The sequence below is a fragment of the Sminthopsis crassicaudata genome, chromosome 4 (genome assembly GCF_048593235.1).
Source record: "Sminthopsis crassicaudata isolate SCR6 chromosome 4, ASM4859323v1, whole genome shotgun sequence".
NCBI classification, from domain to species: domain Eukaryota; kingdom Metazoa; phylum Chordata; class Mammalia; order Dasyuromorphia; family Dasyuridae; genus Sminthopsis; species Sminthopsis crassicaudata.
In genome coordinates, this window is record NC_133620.1 from 378942935 (window position 1) to 378965789 (window position 22855).

A 22855-nucleotide genomic window follows, 5' to 3' on the forward strand; every position below is an offset into this window, starting at 1 on the left:
TCATGGAGGATGTACATTTCAGGATCCAATTCTTAAGGAGGATTTCATCTAAATAGTGAGTTTCTTCAGATAATCCTTTTGCAGATGACATTGTACTGATTTGTATCAAACTCTAGATCTAATTTATAAAACTCAGCAAAATGTTCTAGTTTTAACACATTCAGCACAATGTTATTCACAAGAGCATCTGGAGGACCTTACCAGCTGTAGGTACTTCCTCTTCTATTTGGGCTTTGCATTTGGACAAACTCCAGTTACCAATAAAATGGTCATTTAGTGTTGACTTTTTTTTTGTCCATGGCAACCTGTAAGATAAGGAAAGAACTTCTACCAAAATAAGTTAAAATTGGATTAGCTTTTGTGACATGCGTGTCATTTTGTTTATTCATCTTGTAGTCAACTAAAACCTTTTAACTCTTTGCTTCTGTCTAGGTATATCTCTTCTATCCTGTAATTGTGTTATTGCCTTGTGAAAAGGATTTATGTGTATGTGTATATTAACCATGCTTGTATGAGATTAGTTATGAGTTTAAAACAATTCAACTTGTTCATTAATAGATTCAAGAATACAAATCAGCTTTCCTCATGGATATCCATCTCTCCCTATTCCTCATCATAATTATCAACTTACCAAATTCCAAATATTATGATTTTATTAGAAGCTTGGAAATATTTCAAATGATATCAAGAAATATGTTAAATCTTTTTTTTTGGGGGGGGGTGTCACAGTAAGATGGCTGACAAGGAATTAATTAGCAGAATCAAGACCAAGCAGGGCTTTTCTGTCTCCTTCAAATCTGGCAGACACAAAGTGGTAGTTGGTTGCAAGCATTTCAGATGGTTATAGTTTGCAATGGAGGTGCAACTTAAAGTACTGGACTGTTTAATTAAGTTCATTTTGAAGCTAAGTGACCTACACCCTTAATACTATTTTAATCATTTATTTAAAATTTAAGTAACCTGAAGCAGGTTGTCAGAATTTTCAGGTTCTCAACTCTGCATAAAGTAAAATAGTTCATCTTTTTAGCATGTCTGTGAAATACGGAATGGGAGACTGAATCATTGGCAAAGTAAACGTTATACAAATTAATGCAGATTCTTGATCTGATTGGGTATATTGTCTGTCTTGTGAATTTTAGAATCTTTGTATTACATGGACCAATAAGTTTATTATCTTCATATTCTCATGATAGTTCCTTTAGGTCTAAATTGAATTAAAAATGAATTTAAACGAATGACTTGTAAAACAATAACAACAAAAATGTACTAAAACCTTGAATATAGTATTAAGTAGAATTGAGGTGTGGTGTGTTATATTAAAGATTTCACAGATGTCAAAGTAGTTAGCAGAAATAATATCAAAAAATGCTAAGATTGTATGAGAAAAGAGTCACATTCCTATTGAACCCTATCAGGCTTAGTTTTAGGACAGGTCTTAGGACAATGCAAAATTGCATATTCCCAGTCATATCTCTGAAATATTTCCAGTAGCTAATTGGAATTGCCTATCATTTTACAAGCCATTTCTGTCTTTCTTTGCAATTTTAAATAACCTCACAATGAGATAGGAGACATCTAATTCATCTGTAAGACAGATGACAATTTATTTTTATGATAATGAATGAATTTGCTGTTCTCCGGTTACTGGTCAACTCTAGTTGCCTTTTTGTTTCTCCTAGTTGCTTCTCCTATATCTCCTCCTATTTTGGCAAAGGAAGACAGAGAAAAATATAACTTGGTCAATCAGTGACTTGAAAGAAAAAAATGAGACCCCCACACTTTTGAAAGCAAAGAGAAATCTTGACACAATTATTTTAGAAAGTCAAAGAGTGACTTTCTAAATGTTTAATTTTAAAAGTTAATATGACTTAACATGGGTAGCAGATTGAAAAAAGGAAGTGAATTGAAGAAAGCAGAATGTAGTTGAATTTCAGGCTTTAAATTTTGGTAATCTTTAAAAGCAATAAGCAGAACATGTTGGTATCCAGGAAAGAAATCTAATTATTGTGTTTTTTTTAAAAATTGGCAAAATAGAAGATATTTGTTTAATTTTTTCTTTTATGTCCTTGCTGAACTACAAATCTAAATTAATTTGAATTAGCAAGTAAGCAGGCATATCTACCCCTTTATTAGTCTTCTAAAAAAAATTTTTTTAAACAAAGTCTCTTGCTTGCTGTAGCCAATAAAGTTCCTCATAAGAAAGTAAAGAGAAGACATAAAGAAAGAACTTTTTTTTAAAAGTGAAATTGTTGTGATTTGGGAAAAATCCTTGGCAGATCTATTTAATGACTGCTAGAGTGCCTACCATGTCCAAGAGACAAATCTCTGAATAATCTTCTCTTAAGACTCATTAGGTGAGACTTTATATACATTTAGGATTTTTGAAGTAAAATCCTTTTAATTGAAAGTACTGAAGATTATGTAATGAAAGAACAGATGTTCTGGTCAGGGCTTATTTTTTCCTTGACATAGGTAGCAATATATACATGTGTAAAATGTTTCCATAATTAATTTTCTACTACAGTTTATAAAAGAGGCACAGGTTAAGATAATTGATTTTTCTCTTTTAATATCTAGTATTTAACAATGTAACAGGATAGGTTGTTTGTTATTAACTTTTACAATATGCCATAAATATAATAGCACATATTACTAATAGGTTATATATAGCCAGATAAAATTTGTATAGTGATGCTAGAGCACACTGCGTGCTTCCAAAAATAGTATTTCAGAGAATGAATGCCCTCTGACTAAAATTATTCAGTTTGTCTTACTGATATTTCACAGTTTCATAAACTTTTCCAAATTTAGGTGAATTAACATTTAATTTTGTTCCTTTGCCTTTTCAGCACTTTTAAATCCTATTTAAACTCTTTGTTAAGAGTTCTCCTATGAAGGCTTCCATTCAAACTTAATTTTTTTTCTCTTATAATTTAGTTTATTGGGAGTAACTAGGTGAGAATCAAATAGGATCATGATTTTAAAGGGCTTAGCTCATAGTAAATGCTATATAAATGTAGCTACTGTTATTATTATTAGCTGTCATGGATTCTTCTCATCTGTATATTGAACTAATTAATTATCTTAGTGGCTGTTACACATAGTTGATAGGATATAACGTCTAATTAAGAAGACTGGATTTGGGTCTGTCTTCTGGTATTTGCTGCCTTTATGATTCTGATCATTTGCTTAGCTTTCCTCTATAAAATGGAGATTATAATAGCACTTACCTCACAAAGCTGTTTCTTGGATAAAATGAGATAATGGATATAAAATTCTTTGCACACCATAAAAATTGATATAAATGACAAGTTGTTACCCTCTTTCTTATTATTTTGTAGCATGTGCTTGTGATATCATTATAGGGAGTTCACATCTTAAGAAACTCCCTCTGCTGAAGAAGCTTGGCAATTGTTCTCTAACTTAAAGTATTTACAAGATATTGAGAGGTTAAATTGCCAGCATATACCAGAATCAGTATTTGAACCTGGTTCTTGCTTATCTGAGCCTAATTGTACTTTTCTAGATTTTTATTCAAAGAGTAGTTTTAACATTGGAATTTTATCATTATTCATTGCAGAATTTAAAATTCTGTGATCTATGTACCCAGTGAATTAAGTAGCAGGAAGTAGTATTTTTCCCACTTTGCAGAGTAGAGTAAGAAAGTTAAAAATTTTTTGTTCTTTCCATTGAGTTAATGGGGAAACTATTTTCATTTGGTTGGTAAAGTATTTAGTGACCTTCCTACTGACTTGTTGCACACTCCACCCCTATTTGAATAGTTTATTATAAAGAATCTGAAAAGGGTCATGAATGTTACACACACACACACACACACATTTTTAAAGCCTCTATCAATGAAACAAAATAAAATTGTGTTAAAAAAATTTTTTTTTAAATTTTTATAGGAAGCTATTGAGTCTTTCAAAGAAGCTTTGAAACAGAAAGCTGATTTTATTGATGCATATAAAAGTCTTGGTCAAGCCTACAGGTGAGTAAAAGTGATTGGGTATATTTTGAGAGTGGGGGCTGATTTGAATGACATAATAATAGTAATATTAAAATAAATAATAGTAATATTTTAAAAGTCTTTTAATATTAAATTGGAATACGAAGTTGGTGGAATATACCATTTTCTCTCATTTAGGAAAAGGGCAAAGACTTTCCTGAGTCTAATGCTCTTGCTGCAAAAGGAAACCTAAAAAACAAAATTAGTTGTAAAAAATGAATTTTAGATACTTTACTGTGGAGTTTATTCAGTACCCCCCCCAAAAAAAAATACTGTTAATGTATACCTGACATTACTAAAGTCTTTAAAGAAGATCTTTTTTTTTTCAGATACACCTAAACCAAATCCTAGAATCAGGGGAAGTAAAGGTAAAACAAGAGAAAAAGAAGAATTTAAAAAAAAAAAAAAAGAGCTAGGGGGCAAAGAGTCAAATAAAATAAACAAAAAGAAGACATTATTACAAAAGATTATGATAACACAAATTCCTAAAACAAAGAAAAATATGCAGAAAGAATTTGGGACCTTGTAAATTTAAAATTAGTCTTAAAGAAGTAGCAAAGTTTTTTTCATATATTCTCCCGTAGTAGAGATTATTGAAATAGTAAACTGCTTTTCCCCATGGTATTTTACTGTTCTGTACAAAGCTTCTCTTTCTTTTGTTTTTTTAGATGGCTAGAGTTTGATAAATGGGGGCAGGGAAGGGGAGGAAGGATTTGTCATGCTAATGATGAAACAGATTTAAATTAAAAGATTGATTAAATTAAAAAAATTAGATTTTTAAATTGCATAAGTATATGAAAGCGTAATCTGTTTTATACATTAGCATGACAGATTCCTTTGTTTATTAGACTCTGATAAAATCTTAAAAACGAAACTCAAACAGTTTTGTACAAAATTGTGAAATACTTCTGATAAGCCTACTATTTTATTGACCACAGAACTCAACTAAAACTATTTTCTCCAAGGTAATCAAAATTCTATAGCTTCATTTAATAAGTTACAGTTTTTTCCTTCCCATTCATTAGCCTTCTTAATCCCTCTGCAGCATTCAAAATCATTGACTAACATCTACTAGATACTTTTGCCTTTCTCTGTTTGACACTGTTCTCTCCTTATCTTTCTTCTGCCTGCTGAACTGCTCTTCTTCAGTCTCCTATGCAGATCCTCAATCTTGCCTCATGCTCTGCGCTCATGAGTTCTGTTCTGGGCCTTCTCTTATTTATTAAAAATAGATTTTCACTGATATCTTTCATTTTACATCAGCTACATTTTCTATGTTCCTTCCACCTTTTTTAGAGAGTTCTTCCTTAAAATAAAGTATGAAGGGAAAAAAAAGGAAACAAAATTTCCACAACATTTTAAATAAAATGAAAAAAAGCTTGTCATTCATTATATGTAGCCATCACCCATAGTCCCCTATCTTTGCAAAAAAGATTGTAGGAGGTATCATTTCATAACTCCTCTGGGGAGCAATAGCACAATATTTAACATCCTTTTTCAGCAAGAGGAAAACTACCTCTTGTGCTCCCTTTTGAAAAGGAGTAGAAAAAGCCTTGGGTTAAGGCCTGATTGACCATTGCTCTTTGCCAGCTTACGAATCCTTACCCCACACTTCTGGCAGCTACTATGTAGGAAGAACAGAAACAGTTTGTAGCCTAATGCCCCACTTCAGTGCCATTTTATCAACTTTTGGAGACTGAGCTGTTACCTTTGTGGTTTCTCCCATTTCTGTCTTTGCCTTAATATAAATCAATCACTGAAACCATGTCTATTTTGTAATTTGGACTCTCTTACCCCCATTCTTCTCAACCCTACATTGCCCAAGTCCTATGCTAACATCATCCAGTCCCTTTACTGTGCTCTCTGAAATTCTTCTTCCATAATAAACAAAACTCCCCTTAATCCTGGACCTCTTTCTTTCACACTCCTTCCCTTTATCAGCTCTCCCTGAAACCTGGTTCCCTCTGAGCCACACCAGAACCACAGGCATTGTTATCTGTCCTGTGGATACAACTTAAGGATCCTCTGGATCTTTCTGTCCACCATGAAGCTGGACTCTTATGTGTTGTCTTCCTCAATAGAATGTAAGTTTGCTTGAGATTAGGGACTGTTTTATTCGATCTTTGTCTCTGGCACTTAGCACAGTGCCTGAAATGTAGGAAGTTGCTATTTAAATGTTTGTTCAACTATTGAATTAAGTGTTGAATAGGTAGTTGGGAATTTGAAATAGGAGTTCAGGAGGAAATTAGGGTTAGGTAGATAAGTCTGAAATGATAAGTTATAATTATTGATAAGTTCATAAAAGAAGAGAAGAGAGAGAGAGAGAGAGAGAGAGAGAGAGAGAGAGAGAGAGAGAGAGAGAGAGAGAGCAGGTCCAAGGACAGAATCTTGATTGATACTCTTAGTAAATTGGAAGAGGAGGATCCAGTCCAGAACACTGAAGTTAAGTTGAAAACTAAGAGAAATTCCATGAAACCAGAGGAGAGATTGCTCAGGATCAGTCAGAGAAAGGTCAGCAGCATTAGAAGCTTCAGCAGGTCAAATAAGGTAATAAGTGAGAAAAGGTTGTTAGATTTAGCAGTTAAAGAGAGAATTTTGTGGAGAGCAGTTTTATTTGGGGAGCTGAATCCAGACTACAGGAGGGAGGTGATGTTGAGAAATTAATATGAGGCAAGGAAGTGGATCTAGTAAATTAAATGATTCTTTTTTGTCATCTTATCCCTGCTTTACATATTATGCATGGTATGAGAGGCAGTGAAGATATATTAGTAAATACTGGGTTGACAGCTACAACACCCAAGTGCAAACTATTTTCTTGTCTTTCTACTTTGGTCACTTAACATCTCTGACCTTTGGGTTCTTAGATTGTAAAATAGGATTAATATTACCAGGATTCCCTACCTATAGTAGTCATCTGAAAATTCTGTAATTCTATAAATATTGGGGTTTGGGGTGTTTTATTTTGTTTTTGTTTTTCATAGTTCAAGCATATAGTAGATTTTATTAAGCATAACTTTGGTTCTAAATATTCCACTCATTTTTGTAATACAATTAAAAATAATTACATAAGAACAAATACAAAAATATGAAATTATGAAAACAAACACATTAAGGCTTTTTTTACACATAAGCAAGTCAAGATTTTTCAGAATAGAAATACACTATGACTTAGTGTAACTTAGAAAGCAACAAAAATTTGTTACTGTGCTATCAAAGTGGGAGACAACAAAATTTTCAAATATTTTAAGAGGACAGAAAAACAGTTAAAATACAACATTGGATTGTTACAAAATTAAAATGTAACTCAATAAACAGAACTGCTCAAAAAACTTCTACAAATTGTATAGCCTTTTGATTTTAAGGGAGAGGCCTTATGTGAGGCCTATCAGGATCATAAGATGAATTCTAACTATATATATTCTTCTTGTTTTGTAACAACAAACCTTACTTTCACACTATATTTACAGGACTATTTTGAGGCATCTTATCTATTAAGCTAAAAATCATTCAGCATATCTGCTAATAGGTTTGGGAGGAAAATACCCATTTACTTTTAAATCTTTCTGGTTCAAATAATTTTTTTTTGTTTTGTTTTGTTTATAAAAGAAAGTACTATATCTTTTCCAGGTCAATAACCATTTAGATCAGGGGTTCTTAGCATAGGATATATTTACTATCATGTTTAGGTTTTTTTAAATATTTTGGTAACTATTTTAGTAATGTATACTTTGTGTGTGTGTGTGTGTGTGTGTGTGTGTGTGTGTGTGTGTGTGTGTGTATAAACTGTACAATCTACCTACCTACATTCATTTGTATTCAACTATAATTGGTTTCTGTTGAAATTCTCTGTATTTTATCTTATAGTTCTAGGGATCCCTGGTTTTCTCCAGATTGTCAAAGAAGTTTGTCATAAAAAAAGATTAAGAATCCCTAATTGAGATGCAAACTGTTTTCTAGGATCAGAATTCCTTTGTGAATCAAAGTGATTACATTATTCACATTATTTGCATATAGTTTCATTTGTATTCTATTAAATTGGTTTTGCTTAAAATTGGTATATTTCATCTTATACATTTAAAAACCTTGTTCTGAGAAATGATCTATAGATTCCTCCAAATTGTCAAAGAATTCCATGTCACACACCAAAAAATAAGCCCTAAATCAGATGCAAATTTGTTTTCTAGAAACAGAATCCCTTTATGAGTCAAGATGATTGCATTACTCACGTTATTTGTAAGGTGAAATTTTTCACTAACTTTCACTACTTCACAGATACTTTTTAAAATTATTATTATAACATTTGGGTAAGATTTGGTAGTAAATGTTAAGAATGTGATGTGCCAGAATGCATACAAGTAGTCAGTAGCATAGCCTTGGGATAAAATATAGGCATCAAAACTAATAAGCATATTTTATATATTTGATTAGAATTCAATTAACACAAATTTTGTACATTAACTAATTATATCTGTTCCCTGTTCTTAACTATTTTATGACACACCTAGAGAACTGGGCAATTTTGAAGCAGCCACTGAGAGTTTTCAAAGGGCCTTGCTCCTCAACCAGAATCATGTACAGACCCTACAGCTTCGTGGGATGATGCTTTATCACCATGGCAGCTTACAGGAAGCCCTAAAGAATTTCAAGGTGAGCACTGTACATGGAATTCTTAGAATGCAGGGTGGAGGTTTTTACATGCTGTTCAGGAGAATGAGTGTACTAGGTACTATTTTGATGAAAAAGGTTGGTTTTGGAGTCTGGGTCAGGGTGTGACTTTTGCTTCTGTCACTTACTACCTGTATGGTTGGGAACAAGTTATTTAACTTCTCTGGGTTTCAGTTTGCTCATACATAAAATAAAGAGGTTGGATTACATCTTCTAAAGTCCCTTCCATATGAACCCAAATCCTGCAATACATACCACAGAGACTAATTTATAAAGCATTTGATCTAGTTTGTCTTGCAGTGGAAATCTGATGACTAAGTTAGAGGTATCCTCTGAATAAAGAGTTTGGATATTGTTTTAACCTGGACAGATTATATGACTGTTTTCTTTTGAATCCCCCAGAGGTGCCTGCAACTAGAGCCATACAATGAAGTGTGTCAGTATATGAAAGGACTCAGTCACGTGGCAATGGGGCATTTTTATGAAGGAATAAAAGCACAAACTAAAGTTATGTTAAATGATCCTCTCCCAGGCCAGAAGGCTAGCCCAGAGTATCTGAAAGTGAAATACCTCCGAGGTAAGGCTGAAAGGACAAAAACAATAACTCTCTCATCTTTTACTTCTTTGGAGCTATATTAATTTAATTCACCGAGTCATTTATTTGCAAGGCATTGAAAATATAAAGACAAAAATGAAATATTGCTTATCCTTAAAGAACATATTTGGTCAAAGACTATAACAGCCCTGTTGTCTCTTCATTGTACTTGAGAGCTCTTTCATCTTCTAAAAATAGGTTGGATAAGAGTGGTTTAAAAAAAAAAAAGGAATCCTATGCAGATAAAGGTCCCTTGAGCCAGTGTTTTATGAATCATTGGTCTTCTTCACAGAAAGCATCTTGTGGCTTTAAGAGAATAAGTGTTGATTATTTTGCTTTGGAGAAAGAAAACAAAGTTCAATGACTTATCCTCAGCTATTTTTCATTTTTCTTTTTAATTTATGGAATAAAATAATTTCCATAATAGTACAATAAAAAGATAATTATACATGAAACTGCAGTTCTTTCATGCACAACTTGCTATTCCTTTCAAATATATGCTATCACATAAATTTCTTTCATTTTCTTCTCCCCTTCTCTTCTTGCCCTAGAGATGACAACCATTAGACACAAATAGATTTCACTCACACACACACACACACACACACACACACACACACACACACACACACAAGATTATTCTATCCATCTACTTGTCAGTTCTTTCTCTGGATTCAAATAGTGTTTTTCTTCATCTGTTCTTTACATTTAATTTGGTTATTTATAACAGGAAAAAGAACTCATTTGCTCGGTCATTAAAAAAAGTCTTGCTGTTACCGTATATAATATTCTTGGTTTTCCTCATTTTGCTCTTCTTATTTTCTGCAAGTCTTTCCATGTTTTTCTAAAATCATTGAGCTCATTATTTTTAATAGCACAGTAATATTCCTTATAGCGATGAAATCATGTCTTCCATTGTTTCATGTCATTTTTATGCCTCTCTGATTTTAGTTTCTATATTGTCTAGTTAAGGGGTTGATTTGTCATTTTTAATCCATCATCTTTCAATCTTGAAGCAATCAGGTGGTACAGTAGTGTGCTTGGCATGGGGGCAAGTGAACTTGAGTTCATATCCTACTTTAAAGTACTTATTAGCTATATGGCTCTTGGCAAATGATTTAATACTCTTAGTTTCCTTATCTGCAATATAGGGATAATGGTAGCTTCTACCCCACAAGATTGTTGCGACAGATCAAGAGCTTTGGAGACTTCAAAACTCTATGGAAATGGTAGCATTAAAATGATAATGATAAAACTCAGAACTCTGGTTCCATGATGTCATCTTCCTCAGGATAAATATGCTCCTTTTGTGGTCATCTAAAACCTTTTTAGTTCTAGGATTGAGAAAATCAGATCTTTGCTGTTGTGCATGGAAGAATACATGAATGTAATCTAAACTAGCCTAGATTCATTTGACCTTAGCACTTGAAGTTAGTGTTGTTTCATGCTTTATTATCATTTAATCACAGTAATTTGCTAAATTCAGAGTGCCCATTTTAAGTTTCTGAATAAATTAAATAATAGTTAGCTGAGAAAACAATCATATGGCACTTAGCCATGGGGAAAAAACTGTTGGCACTGTGTTTGAGCGAATCAAACATTTCTCCTTTTCTACAGAATACTCCCGATATCTTCATGCACACCTCGATACCCCACTTACAGAGTATAATATTGATGTAGATTTGCCTGGAAGCTTCAAAGATCACTGGGCTAAAAATTTGCCCTTTCTCATAGAGGATTATGAAGAGCAGCCTGGACTACAGCCCCATATCAAGTAAGTAATCAAATTGAAAGTCTTTTTTTTAGGCCCCCAATTCACTGCCCTGTACATGCACAATAACATTTTCTGTACATGTTCCTTCAAGTTAACTTTGCTTAGAGTTAATAAGAACAAAAGTATTTTTAGCACAGCGAGTTGAAACTTGTTTAAAGATAGCTTTTCTTTCTTGTTTATGTGCTATATGCCACTGGTCCCAAGCTGAATTCCAAACTAAAGGGATTCTTTTATATAGATGTGTTGATATCAAGTTGTTTAAAATGTTAGTTCAAAACTAGTTCCCTCAGAGAAAAGATATATGCTTTCCTCTACCATCTCCTACCTACTAGAACAATAGCTAAATCAGGTGACATATTAACATATGTACATAGAAGGTTTTATTTATCTAGTCTATTGGTGAAAGTGTATGCATATATTCAGCTTCAGTTTCACAAATGGGTACTTTTGTGACCAGGGATTGTTTTATTTTGTATTTACCCCCTCATCATCTAGTCTAGTACTCTGGTACGTGGGTAGGTGTGTACACAGGGTACCAAAAAACTCAATACAGTTTTGAAGCTTTAATAACTTAAAACTATATTGACTTTTAAGATACTTTTCATTTAAAAAACTCATATAAATATGTATGACCTTTGAAGTTATTTCCTGTTGTATACATTTATGATTCTACAACTTCTCTTTTTAATTGATTCATTTTTAATTGAATATGATTAAGTGCAGAGATCAAAGTGGGGATTATGTTGTAATATATTTCCTCAGCATAGGCTCAGCTGTAGGTCTGACTTAGCTGTTTTCCCAAAGGAGGAAGTGATCACTCCTTGGGTGGAGTTGAGTTTCCAAATGGCTGTTGTAAAAGCCCTTATCATGTGTGTAATGTTTCTCCCAGAGATGTGTTGCCTCAGAATTTTGAGAACTACAAGCCTGATGTGCAGGAGCTGATTTGTGTAGCAGATCGTTTGGGATCACTGATGCAATATGAAACACCTGGTTTCCTGCCAAATAAGAGAATACACAGAGGTATGTTGGAAATTGGATCTGAAAATGGAAATTATTTCTACCTGTCCTTGTTGGGGTTGGCATTTTAAATTTAAGGTAACTCTTTACTGAGTATTATCTTTTTAAAAATAGTTTTACAGTTTACTATTCCAAATTATGAATAATTTATACACGGAATATCATATTATCTTGTGCATGTGGAGGGCCCTTGCTAAGTTTTATTGAATTCCTAGACAACAGAACTTGTATTAAAGGTAAATTCTCTTATTTACATAAAACTTTGTACAGATATCATTCCTAGGTTGGGAGTGGAAATTGGAGGGGGAGTTGGGGTAAGAATACTACTCTGACACTTGTGCAATTTGTCTGTAACTACTACTGATAGTTTGGATTATAGTTCTCAGTAATTAATACTCCATAAACAGCAGCTGTGTTGAGGCCCATGTTGAAGGGGAGAGGAATCTGGCGCACATGAAGTTTTAGTAACAAACCTAGAAGGGAGGAGCTTACTTTGCAGAAACCTCTTGTTTCCATTCATGGATTTAAGTAGGGTTAATATAATGAGATGCTCTTAAATCTTTTTTATTCTTTTTAAAAATGTCTCAGAAACGCCTTCCTTAAATGGGGAAAAATTACAGTTAAGTCTGAAAATTTGTTCTTTACCACTTGAACTCATGCTATATATATATATCTTCTTGAATATTGTTTGCTCTTCAGCAATGGGTTTGGCTGCATTAGAAGTCATGCAAGCAGTGCAGAGGACATGGGCTAACTCAAAAGTACGAATGAATGGAAAAACTCGACTGATGCAGTGGAGAGATATGTTTGATATTGCAGTAAAATGGCGAAGGTAATGATCCAGAACAGAGCTTTAAGCCTTATTTTGAAATTATGCTAATGGCTATGAACTAAAGCATTGACTTGACCAAAATAAGGCATTGCATATTGTTTGGCTTAATGCACACTACTTCAGGCCTGATCTCTCTGCTTTCTAGAATTATATATATCCTAATCTAGGTTCTGAATCACTCCTCTTTGCTTCCCCCATCTATCCCACCCCACTGCCCCCCAACATAACAGAGAGATTGCTGCTATCACTTTCTTTGGGAACATTTGCAAATGTATTTTATTGAGTTTCATCACAATTCAATCCCCCTTACAAAAAGACACCTCTTATGTTGCAGGGTCCTTGGAAGTGAATTTCATTTTATTGGTTCCTCCTGTTTATTAGACCTGCTGTAGATAGTTGGGGGAATTACTCTGAGATTCATTTTTATGAGAAGAGGGACCCATTTGTTAAATTTCTGATTATAATACTCCAAGTTAAGGATCCATATTCTCAGGTACAATTGAACTTCAGCTTTTCTAATTCATTGTATCTTGAACACTTTGCATATCTTAAAAAAAAAAAAAAACTTTTGATCATTTCTAGTTCTTATAAATTTTTTGATTTTAATAGGCTCTGTTTTGTAGGATTGCTGATCCAGACCAGCCTGTATTATGGTTAGATCAAATGCCAGCTCGAAGTCTTAGTAGGGGCTTTAATAACCACATCAATCTAATCAGGTATGAAACTTTTTGCTTATTCTTCTGTTTTAAAAGGAGAGGTTTACTCTACTGAATAGATAGGGTAGATCATGGATGATCCACTATTCATTTCCTTATATACAGCTATGGAAGCTCACATTCTAATTGCTCCATCTTTTCCAGTGTAAACTTTTTTATTTCTCTAGCTGCTTAGCCCTGTGGAAAAGAGCCCCCAATTCTTAGCAAGATCCCATTTCTTAAATTTTTAGCAAAAACTAATGTCATCATTTCACATCTTAGATGTTTTTTGATTCTAGAAATTAGACTATTAATTTATAAAAACCACTTGACATTTTCACTTGTTTATATTTACTAAAAAGATATTTTTTGTGCTTTAATATTTTCCATTCTCAGGAGATAAATTATTTGTCCTTTCATAATCTCTTGAATTCTTCTTTTATGAAATAATTTGTGACCTTCATAGAGAATTTTTTTGGTTGAAAGACTAAATATGCTTGAAGGCAAAAAGGAATTGATATTGAAGTTTGAATTTAGTTTTTTGCTTATTAAGGCATCTGATATTTTGAAAAGTAGATGGCCAACAAGTTTGATGTGAATATATTCTCAAGAAAGTGGTTTTTTGATCCTCCTGTGCTCTCAAACTTTGGCTCACTTCATGTTTTCATATTTAGGAGGCCTTTGATAAGCCATGAGATCTAGTGAGAACCTTGCTTTTACTATCTTGTTTCTTCCATTTGTTTAATGGAAAATTAATCCATTTCCACAAACTTATTTTTAAACTTGGTTCTTATTAAAGCTCTTACATGACATTTTCATCTGTGCCAGCTTTGAATCCTATTATTTTCCTAAATATTTCTCATTAAATAACTAGCACATTTTATTTGAATCTTACAGGGGTCAAGTGATTAACATGAGATACCTGGAATATTTTGAGAAAATACTTCATTTTATCAAAGACAGGATTCTTGTCTATCATGGGTAATCCTTTCCTTTTCTATATTACTGGCTTGCTTCTAATATATTTTATAAGTAGTCAGATTTCCCGTGAGAAAAGATGACTTATACAGACAGGCCAACGAGGGCTTATTAATCATATTTGTTTATTTGGCTAGGCAATTGGGATTAAATGATTTGCCCAGAGTTACACAGCTAGTGAGTAGTAAGTGTCTAAGGCTAGATTTGAACTCAGATCCTCCTGATTTCAGGACCAGTGCTCTATCCAGTAGACCATCTATCTGCCAAATATAATTAAATTATATTGCAAAGTCTTTTTCATAATCCCTCCCTCACAACTGCTTTGCAGGATATATTAAAAATATCCTGCTACTTTATGGAACTCTACAGTATTAATCTTTAGACTTGAGTCTTTTATTAACTTCCAGAAAACAGTGTGACTTCTCCAACCTTGTTATTTTATAAGAACAGGCATTTTCTTTGAATCTGTACTATAACTTGGAGGCTTAAGCCATAGTCTTCTATGTATCTAAATTCCTCCTTTCCCTCATCACCTTCCTTTTCTTTCTTCCTTCTATCCCTGCCTCTCTCCTTCCCTTCCTCTCTTCCTTTCAAGAATCCATTAAAGTACCTGCTAATTGCCAGACACTGTTAGTTTCTGGGGAGGCAAAGACAAAAATGTTGTCACTGCTTTCAAGAAGTTTACATTCTTTTGGGAAGAAATAGCATGTAGCTAGAAAAGAAACAAACAAACAAACAAAAAAGATAAGATATAGATTGAAACCTACCTATCTATGTATACATAAAGAGAAAAAAAATTACTTTAATTTTTAGTGAGGAGGGCAGTGGCAACTATAGGAGTAATTGCTTTATTTGTGTTGAAAGCTGAGATTTGAAGGAATCAGAGATCTTGAGTGGCCAGTATACTGTGGTAGGTAGGTGGGGGCCATTGGAGATTCTTACACCAAGGGAATTTCATCATTAGACCCAGGCCTTAGAAATATCAATTTGGCAGGTATCTAGATGGATTGAAAAGGAAAATGGTAGGATACGAAGCCCACTGGGAAGAAAGCTATTGCCAGAATCCAGGTGATAAATGATGAAATCCTGAATGAGGATGGGAGCTATCTATATAAGAAAGGAACAGACGGGCCAGTGATTGTGGCAGTATTGTTGACAAGAGTTGGTGGCTGAATGTATATGTGGGGTAAAGAGGAATGAGGAGTTTAGCTGACGCTAAGATTGTGAACATGAGTGACCAAAAGAATGGTGCCAGCAGAAGGAGGAAAGTTAGGAATTAAGAGGTGGGTTTGGGAGAAAAGATTCAGTTTTGGGCATAATGAGTTTGAGATGCTTATGGGACATCTAGTGTAAAATGACGATTAATGGTCATATGGGACTAGAGGACAGAGAAGAGATCAGAGTCTGAGAATCATCTGCTTGTGGGATGATGGTTGAACTCATGAAACATGATGAAATCATGGAAAGAAAACATATAGAAAGAGGAAAAATAGAGAACCCAGGATGGGATCCTGGCATATATTCACACAGGTAATTAAGACATAAATGATTAATCCAGAAACCTGAAAAGAAAATGCCCAAACAGGTGGCCTGAGGAGAACCAAGAGAGATCATTGTGACAAAAACTGAGAGAGGAGAATATTAAGAATGAGGATGAATTGCAAGGCTATAGCTTATGTGATAGTTCGGTGGTATAATGAATAGAGTGCTGAGCTTGGAATCAAGAAGATTTATCTTCCTGCTTTCAAATCTGGCCTCCTACACTTACTAGTTGTGTGATTCTGAACAAATTATTTAACCCAGTTTGCCTCAAGTTTTCCTTATTTGTAAAATGACCTGGAAAAGGTCATGATCGATCACTCTAGTATCTTTTCCAAGAAAACCCCAAATGAGGTTACAAAAAGTTGCACACAACATTAAAAATGCCTGAATTTATATAGAGTAATAAGACTGGGAGTAAAGAGTTCTGAGTTCTGCTTTTTTGCTCATTCACTTGCTCAAGGACTTCATTCAACTTTTCTATAAAAGTGATTGTAAATTGCTATGCAAATGTTATAGAAGCATATTATAGAAGATAATAGATACTTTTGTTCTATAACTGAACTTAAAATATAGTTTGTCAAAGGAAAAAATGGAAACAAAAACCTGTGTCCAGTTTTTATTTTTGGCATAGGAGGAAAAATAGGTAGATGCTAATTTTTGTGAACCAGCTGTACTTTGTACACAATGGCTGTTATTTTCATGGTTGTCAATTTATTGGGAATAACTCATCCACCTAAGTTCTCATCTGTTTCTCAAAGCCCATTAGCATCAAGTCCATTTCATGGTTCAGAAAATTCCTATATAGCTTATGGCTAACTTTGCACATTTTAAATAACTCATGACTAAAAAAAAGTTTCTTAAATTGAAAATGGAAAATTACTCTAAAATAGCTTGGCTAATTATTATATTTATGCATTAACCTTAACTGCCACCTTTCTGTATTTTTAGTGCTAATAATCCCAAAGGACTGTTAGAAGTTAGAGAAGCTCTTGAAAAGGTACACAAAGTAGAAGATCTTCTTCCAATTATGAAGGTAAATTTGTCATGAATCTTTGATGCTTTTAGAAAAAAACTATTGACTAAAGAAGGAACTGCTAAATGCTTAGTCTGCTTGTTTTATGACTGGTTTTAGTATAATTGTAAAAATCATTTAACTATGGCCATATTTTCTCCTTGGATCAAATTTTATGTGCCACAAATAGGAGATTAAGATCATGTTCTATATTTTGGTTTTGGCATTGGGAGTACTGGTTGTGTGTGTGTGTGTGTTTTAGAGGAAGTTGTTGAGGTTATCATCTATTTTATCTAATCAAGTAAATCATAATATAGAGGCAACAGGGTGATTCAATGGATAGCATGCTCAGGAAAATCTGAGTTCAGATACTTAACTACCTGTGTGATTTTAGGCAAGTCTCTTTACCTGGCATGGCGTTGGTTCCCTCATCTGTAAAATAATAATAGAACCAATCTCACAGTTTGTATTAAGGACCAGATGACAACACATATGTAAAATGATTTACAAACTTAAAAATGCTAGCTATTATTCATTTAAGACAGAAATGTACTAATTCATCAGTCTAATAAATGACATGAATTTCCTGAACTTTATTGTCGTATAAGTATAAATAACTTACTCTTGGAGAATTGGTTGAATGAGTAAGTCAAATAGCATAATGAAGACTTCTAGACTAAGAGTCCTGAAACTAGAGTTCTAGTCTTAGATTGGTATTTAATTAGTTGATAAACCACTTAACTTTGAAAAAGTCATATTAACTTTTCTGAGCTTCACTTTTTTTAATCTGTTAAATTATATCTATCTGTTATGATTATTGATGAGTATCTAATGATTAATGTATGTAAAAATTGTATTGAAAGTGTAAATTTCTGAATAAAAGATACTATTTACGCTTTCAAACTATTATTTAATATTATAAAACTCCTGAATTCCTTATACTTAATTATGGTCTTTATAGTTGGTTTACATGAAACATTTTAGTCACTTAGATTTTCCATATGAAAACTCTTTGCCTTTGAAATATCTTGAGATACCTTTATTATGAGAAGGAACATCTTTAAACAGGAAGAGACTTTAAAAGAAAGCAGATATTTTTGTGAATGTCTTTATTTTAAAAGCAAAAGGCAAATTCGATAAAGATATAGAGAGCCTTTCAGTCAGTCTGGTTACTATTTAAAACAAAGGTTCCTATTACTGCTTATTTTGTTCACATCTATTTGCTAGTGTTAGCGTCAATTGGACTATGAAGTGGTAGCATCCTATGGGAATGGAATAGTTGTCAACATTCTGTGTCTGGCTTCCAATACAAAGGAATCATGAATGTGTTTGTGTTTTAAAAAATACTTAACTTGACAATTTAAATTTAAAAAGAAAATTTCCAAAAGTGAAATGAAGTGTTTAATAATAGAACATTGGAAATGTAAATATATGCTTGTTTTAGAAGGCTTGGTACAACAAAAGAATCAGGTTTAAAGGGCCTAATACATACAGGGCACCAAAGATACTGCAGATAGATATGACAAATTCTTTCAATACATTCACAGTTTAAAAGTCCAGAAATGATATTTAAACAGATGTATGTGAGACCAGGGAGAGTAAAGCACAAAGGGCTCAGCATCATACTCTGATGAATTTGTGAAGGGAATTTATGTTCAGCCAAAGGCAGAAGATATTAGGGAAAGTTCTGTGGAGGAAGCAGCCCCTAATTTGTCTTTGAAGGAAGTGTGGGGCTTCAGCACACAGATATTAGGGTGGAGAGAGGGGGGGAAAGATGTCTATTATAGGCATGGTAGATAATGTGAGCAAAAGCCCAGAAAATCAGAGTGGGCAGAATGAGAATGAAAGATGGGAAGTGGTACAGGTAGTAGTACATTTTGACTATTAACAAAAAGCATATGAAAGAGAAGTAGTATGAACTAAATCAGTAAGATTTGGAAAGAGATTGAAGACAGAATTCAAGGATCAGGGGTTGACATTTTATGGGAAAAGGTCATGGGAAGCTACTGAAGGTTTTAAATAATTTTTTTAAAAGAACCTGATGTGATCAGAGGAGTGTTGCTGGGAAGATTACTTGGTCAGCGGTGTGAAGAATGGATTTAGAGAAGGATTAGACTGGAGACTGGAAGACCAGTTAAGAGGCTTCTACAATAGTCCAGGCAAGAGGTAATAAAGGACCTAAACTAAGGAAGTTACAGTGGGAGCAGAAGTTAGAAGATACACTTGAGCCTTTTTCATTTCATTTTATATTTTATGTTGGATAGTTGTGAGATGTTTCTTTCTGCTTCAGCATCAAACTATTACTTTTGTTATTTTAGTTGCCCATTTTAAGACTTTTTGATCTTTGCTTCTTATCCTTCAGGTGCCTTCACTGGTTCTCTGATTTGCATGGAGAGTTTCTGCTTCATTCTGTTGCGCTCTCTCTATCCAAATTCCATAAAAGGGTTGTAGTAAGCAACTTCTTAATTAACTCCATTAGTGTCTTTCTATGTTCTCACTTCCTTGGAAGCCAGCAATTTGAAACATCTGAGGTTGAATCTACTTCTCTTTTGTGAGGAGAAGAGACAAATGCAATACTTTCATTTTTCAATCCTTTGAATAGTAAATGTTGATTACATTAAATTTTAAAAAATGATATCTGAAATAATCATTTATCACTGTAAGATTTGCCTTAACATCTATGAAATCTTCTTGTCTTGTTTTTATGTGATGGTTTATTGTTTTTACTGCCATCTATTGAGCTCTCTCAGGCAGATTTTGCTAATGCTTATTAGCATTTTTATACTGTTAATAAGCATTACAAAAAAAATAAAATTGAGGTCATCTGTGCCCTCAAGGAGCATTAATGATTTCTAATTGATTGGGTTTTTAATTTTATAGTTAAGTATAGTGCTTTATAAAAGATTTAAAGCTATAACTAAAATAACAAAAAAAAATGATTTTAGGAAGTCCTTCATATATTTACTTAAATTGAAGACTAGCATTTTAAGCACGAATAGACAGACAACATTTTCAGTTTTAAATTGCAGTATAATCTTAAAAAAATTTTAATGACTCTGCTCTTTAGCCTTATCACTCTCACTGATCATCACATACAAAGTGATTGTGGCATTTGTTCTTTGACATAAATTAGGGTAGCTTATTTTTCATAATAGCCCAGATATTAAATTCTTAATAACAATTTATGCTCAGTCTGTTGTGCAGTGAATACAAAATAATGATGTGGATGTCCCAGCCTAAAAAGTGAAATTCAGTCCCATTTCAAGTCCCATTCTTGTTAAAATAACCCCACTGCAAAGATGACAGGGCATTGATTACACATGGTCTGTGTATAATCCATCAAGGTGTTTTCTATTTTGAAATAGGCTGATTGCATGCTAATCAACCAGTCAATAACCCTTATTAAGCATCTCTTGTGTGCCAGGGTCATAATTTTAGGGCTAAAAGGACTTTAGAAACTATTTTCTTCAATCCTTTCATATTTACAAATGATGAAACTGATTCTTAGAAAGATTAAGTAATTTACTAAAAGTGATGTAATAAATGACAGAACTAGGAATTCACCTTGTATCCTCCAACTCTGAATCTATTGCTCTTTTTTACTGTGCTATACTGACTTTATCTTAGGAATGAATATTATCTCTCAAGGAACATGGATATGGGTCGACATAAAAAGAAACCATATAGGAGAAAAATGAGTCTATGAGCTGCTACTTCCCCCACCCCACCTCACCAGGCTATATAGAGGGATAAGCTAAAAGTTGGATTTATAGAATCCTAGATCATTAGAATAAATCTGTTTTGTTATGTGGAACAAGCTAAAATTATCTGATATCTGATATTTGGAAGGATCTTTAGCCTTCTAATTTAACATATGAGGTGAGGGGCGGGGGGAATATCCCTTAAAATGCTTATGATATGCTATCTATATATTTTCTCATTTGATTCTCACAACAGTCCTTAAGAGAGGTGTATATGATAATGCCATTTTATGTATTTTTTTTTCTCATTTGATCCTCATAACAGCCCTTCAAGGAAGCTGCTATTATGATCTCCATTTCACAGTTGAGTAAACTGAGGCAGACAGAGGTTAAGTGTTATTTTATGCTCAGGGTAACTCATCTAGTACGTGTCTGAGGCTGGATTTGAATTCAGGCCTTTCTAACTACAGACCCAGCACTCTCCACTGTGCCACTTACTGCTCTTAGAAAGCTGAGACTTAGAGAAGTTTTAAACTATATTGTAGAGTAGGAACTATAGTCCATTTCCTGATCCCTAATCCTGAGCCTTTTCTATTACGCCAAGCAAGAGATACCACTTGCCAGGAACTGTTTGGTATTGGTAGACAACAATTCATCTATTGCATCAGATTGACCCTGTTTAAAATAGCCATATAAAAACATGTACTAAGCTGAGGTAGGGCCAACTATGAAGTTTCAGACTAATAATATTGTTCTTTTTTCTTCCTGAAAGCAGTTTAACAGTAAAACAAGAGATGGGTTCACTGTGAATACTAAAGTTCCCAGCCTCAAAGATCAAGGGAAGGAATATGATGGATTCACAATTACTATAACAGGAGACAAGTATGTATGCTTTAAAAAGTGTGAGTATAAAATATGACCATGTATCGTGTGTGTGTGTGTGTGTGTGTGTGTGTGTGTGTGTGTGTGTGTGTGCTGAGAATATATATATATGTGCTATTTAAATAGAAATTTATCATAAGGAATAGTATACAGAGGTAACCTCCTTCATTCATATTAGAATGAAAGACATCAAGACCTGATTCATAGCCAGAACCCTTGACTTTTTGGGGGGCTGTTGATTTGGGATGTCTAAAGATTTAATTTGGTGTAGTAGATGCTGCAAGCCCAAACCCACCAGTTTTCCATATTTTAAATATGTATAGCTGTTCTAGAAAATACATTTTTTTTCTATATCTTAGAAAACTCCTATTGGATCATTGATCCTATAGGAAACTGTCTCAATAATTGTTTTTAAGATATGGAGTGATTATGACAGTTGGGAAGAATTGTGTCAGCCTGTGATTAGGGAAGGGAGGAAAGATTAAACAGAGCTTCACAGGCATTGACTGGCAGAACTGTAAACTCAAATCTCATTTGAAATGGGCATAATAACTTAAAGTTCAAAATCAAGCATAATCAAATTTGCACCAGAAGAAGTAATTGGCAAATGATTTGGAATGGAACATGGAAATTAAGAGGGTAAAATAAAGAGTGGGAAATGAAGTACAGAATTTCTGTTCTTACTGTTTTTTATTTAATCATATTTTAGGCGACTCTAAAACCAATTTTGTTCAGTTGGTTAAATGACAAAACCCAGTTGGTCTCACTCAATAATTATGATTTTTCCTTTATATGGCATGAAGGAGGAAATGAACATATGTTAAGTGTTTATTATGTGCCAAGTACTAGGGATACAATAAAAGCAAAAAGACAGTCCCTTTCCCTTCCAAGAGCTTATGTTCTAAGGGGGAAAATATGATATATAATAGGGAACTAAAAAGTGAGGAAGGTTGACTAATGAAGGCCTGACATGGGACATGATTTTTGAAGTTCAGAAACCAGGAATAGGTCTGGGAAAAGTCTGGGCCATCTCCAGATCATGGAAGCTCCAGGAGGAACTCATCATTGGAATTATTGAGAGATATTCCAAGTTGAGAAGTCCCTAGTTAGTGATTGGATTTGCCAAGTCAAAGAAGTGCCCGGCTATGTAAGT

The 22855-nt window shown here is 33.6% G+C and overlaps 1 protein-coding gene across 5 annotated transcripts in view; it reads left to right on the top strand.

The window, feature by feature from the left end:
- TTC13 (tetratricopeptide repeat domain 13) overlaps positions 1-22855 on the top strand; it is a 79121-nt gene that overhangs the window by 46676 nt on the left and 9590 nt on the right. For 4 of the 5 annotated variants that reach the window (XM_074262347.1, XM_074262349.1, XM_074262352.1 and 1 more), the window contains 10 exons: positions 3909-3991; positions 8515-8656; positions 9077-9251; positions 10887-11043; positions 11933-12063; positions 12760-12892; positions 13516-13608; positions 14485-14568; positions 17056-17140; positions 21593-21702. In XM_074262347.1, the coding sequence (XP_074118448.1) occupies positions 3909-3991; positions 8515-8656; positions 9077-9251; positions 10887-11043; positions 11933-12063; positions 12760-12892; positions 13516-13608; positions 14485-14568; positions 17056-17140; positions 21593-21702 (1193 nt within the window). The remainder of the gene's footprint in view (positions 1-3908; positions 3992-8514; positions 8657-9076; positions 9252-10886; positions 11044-11932; positions 12064-12759; positions 12893-13515; positions 13609-14484; positions 14569-17055; positions 17141-21592; positions 21703-22855) is intronic. The other variant, XM_074262348.1, reaches the window with a different exon arrangement.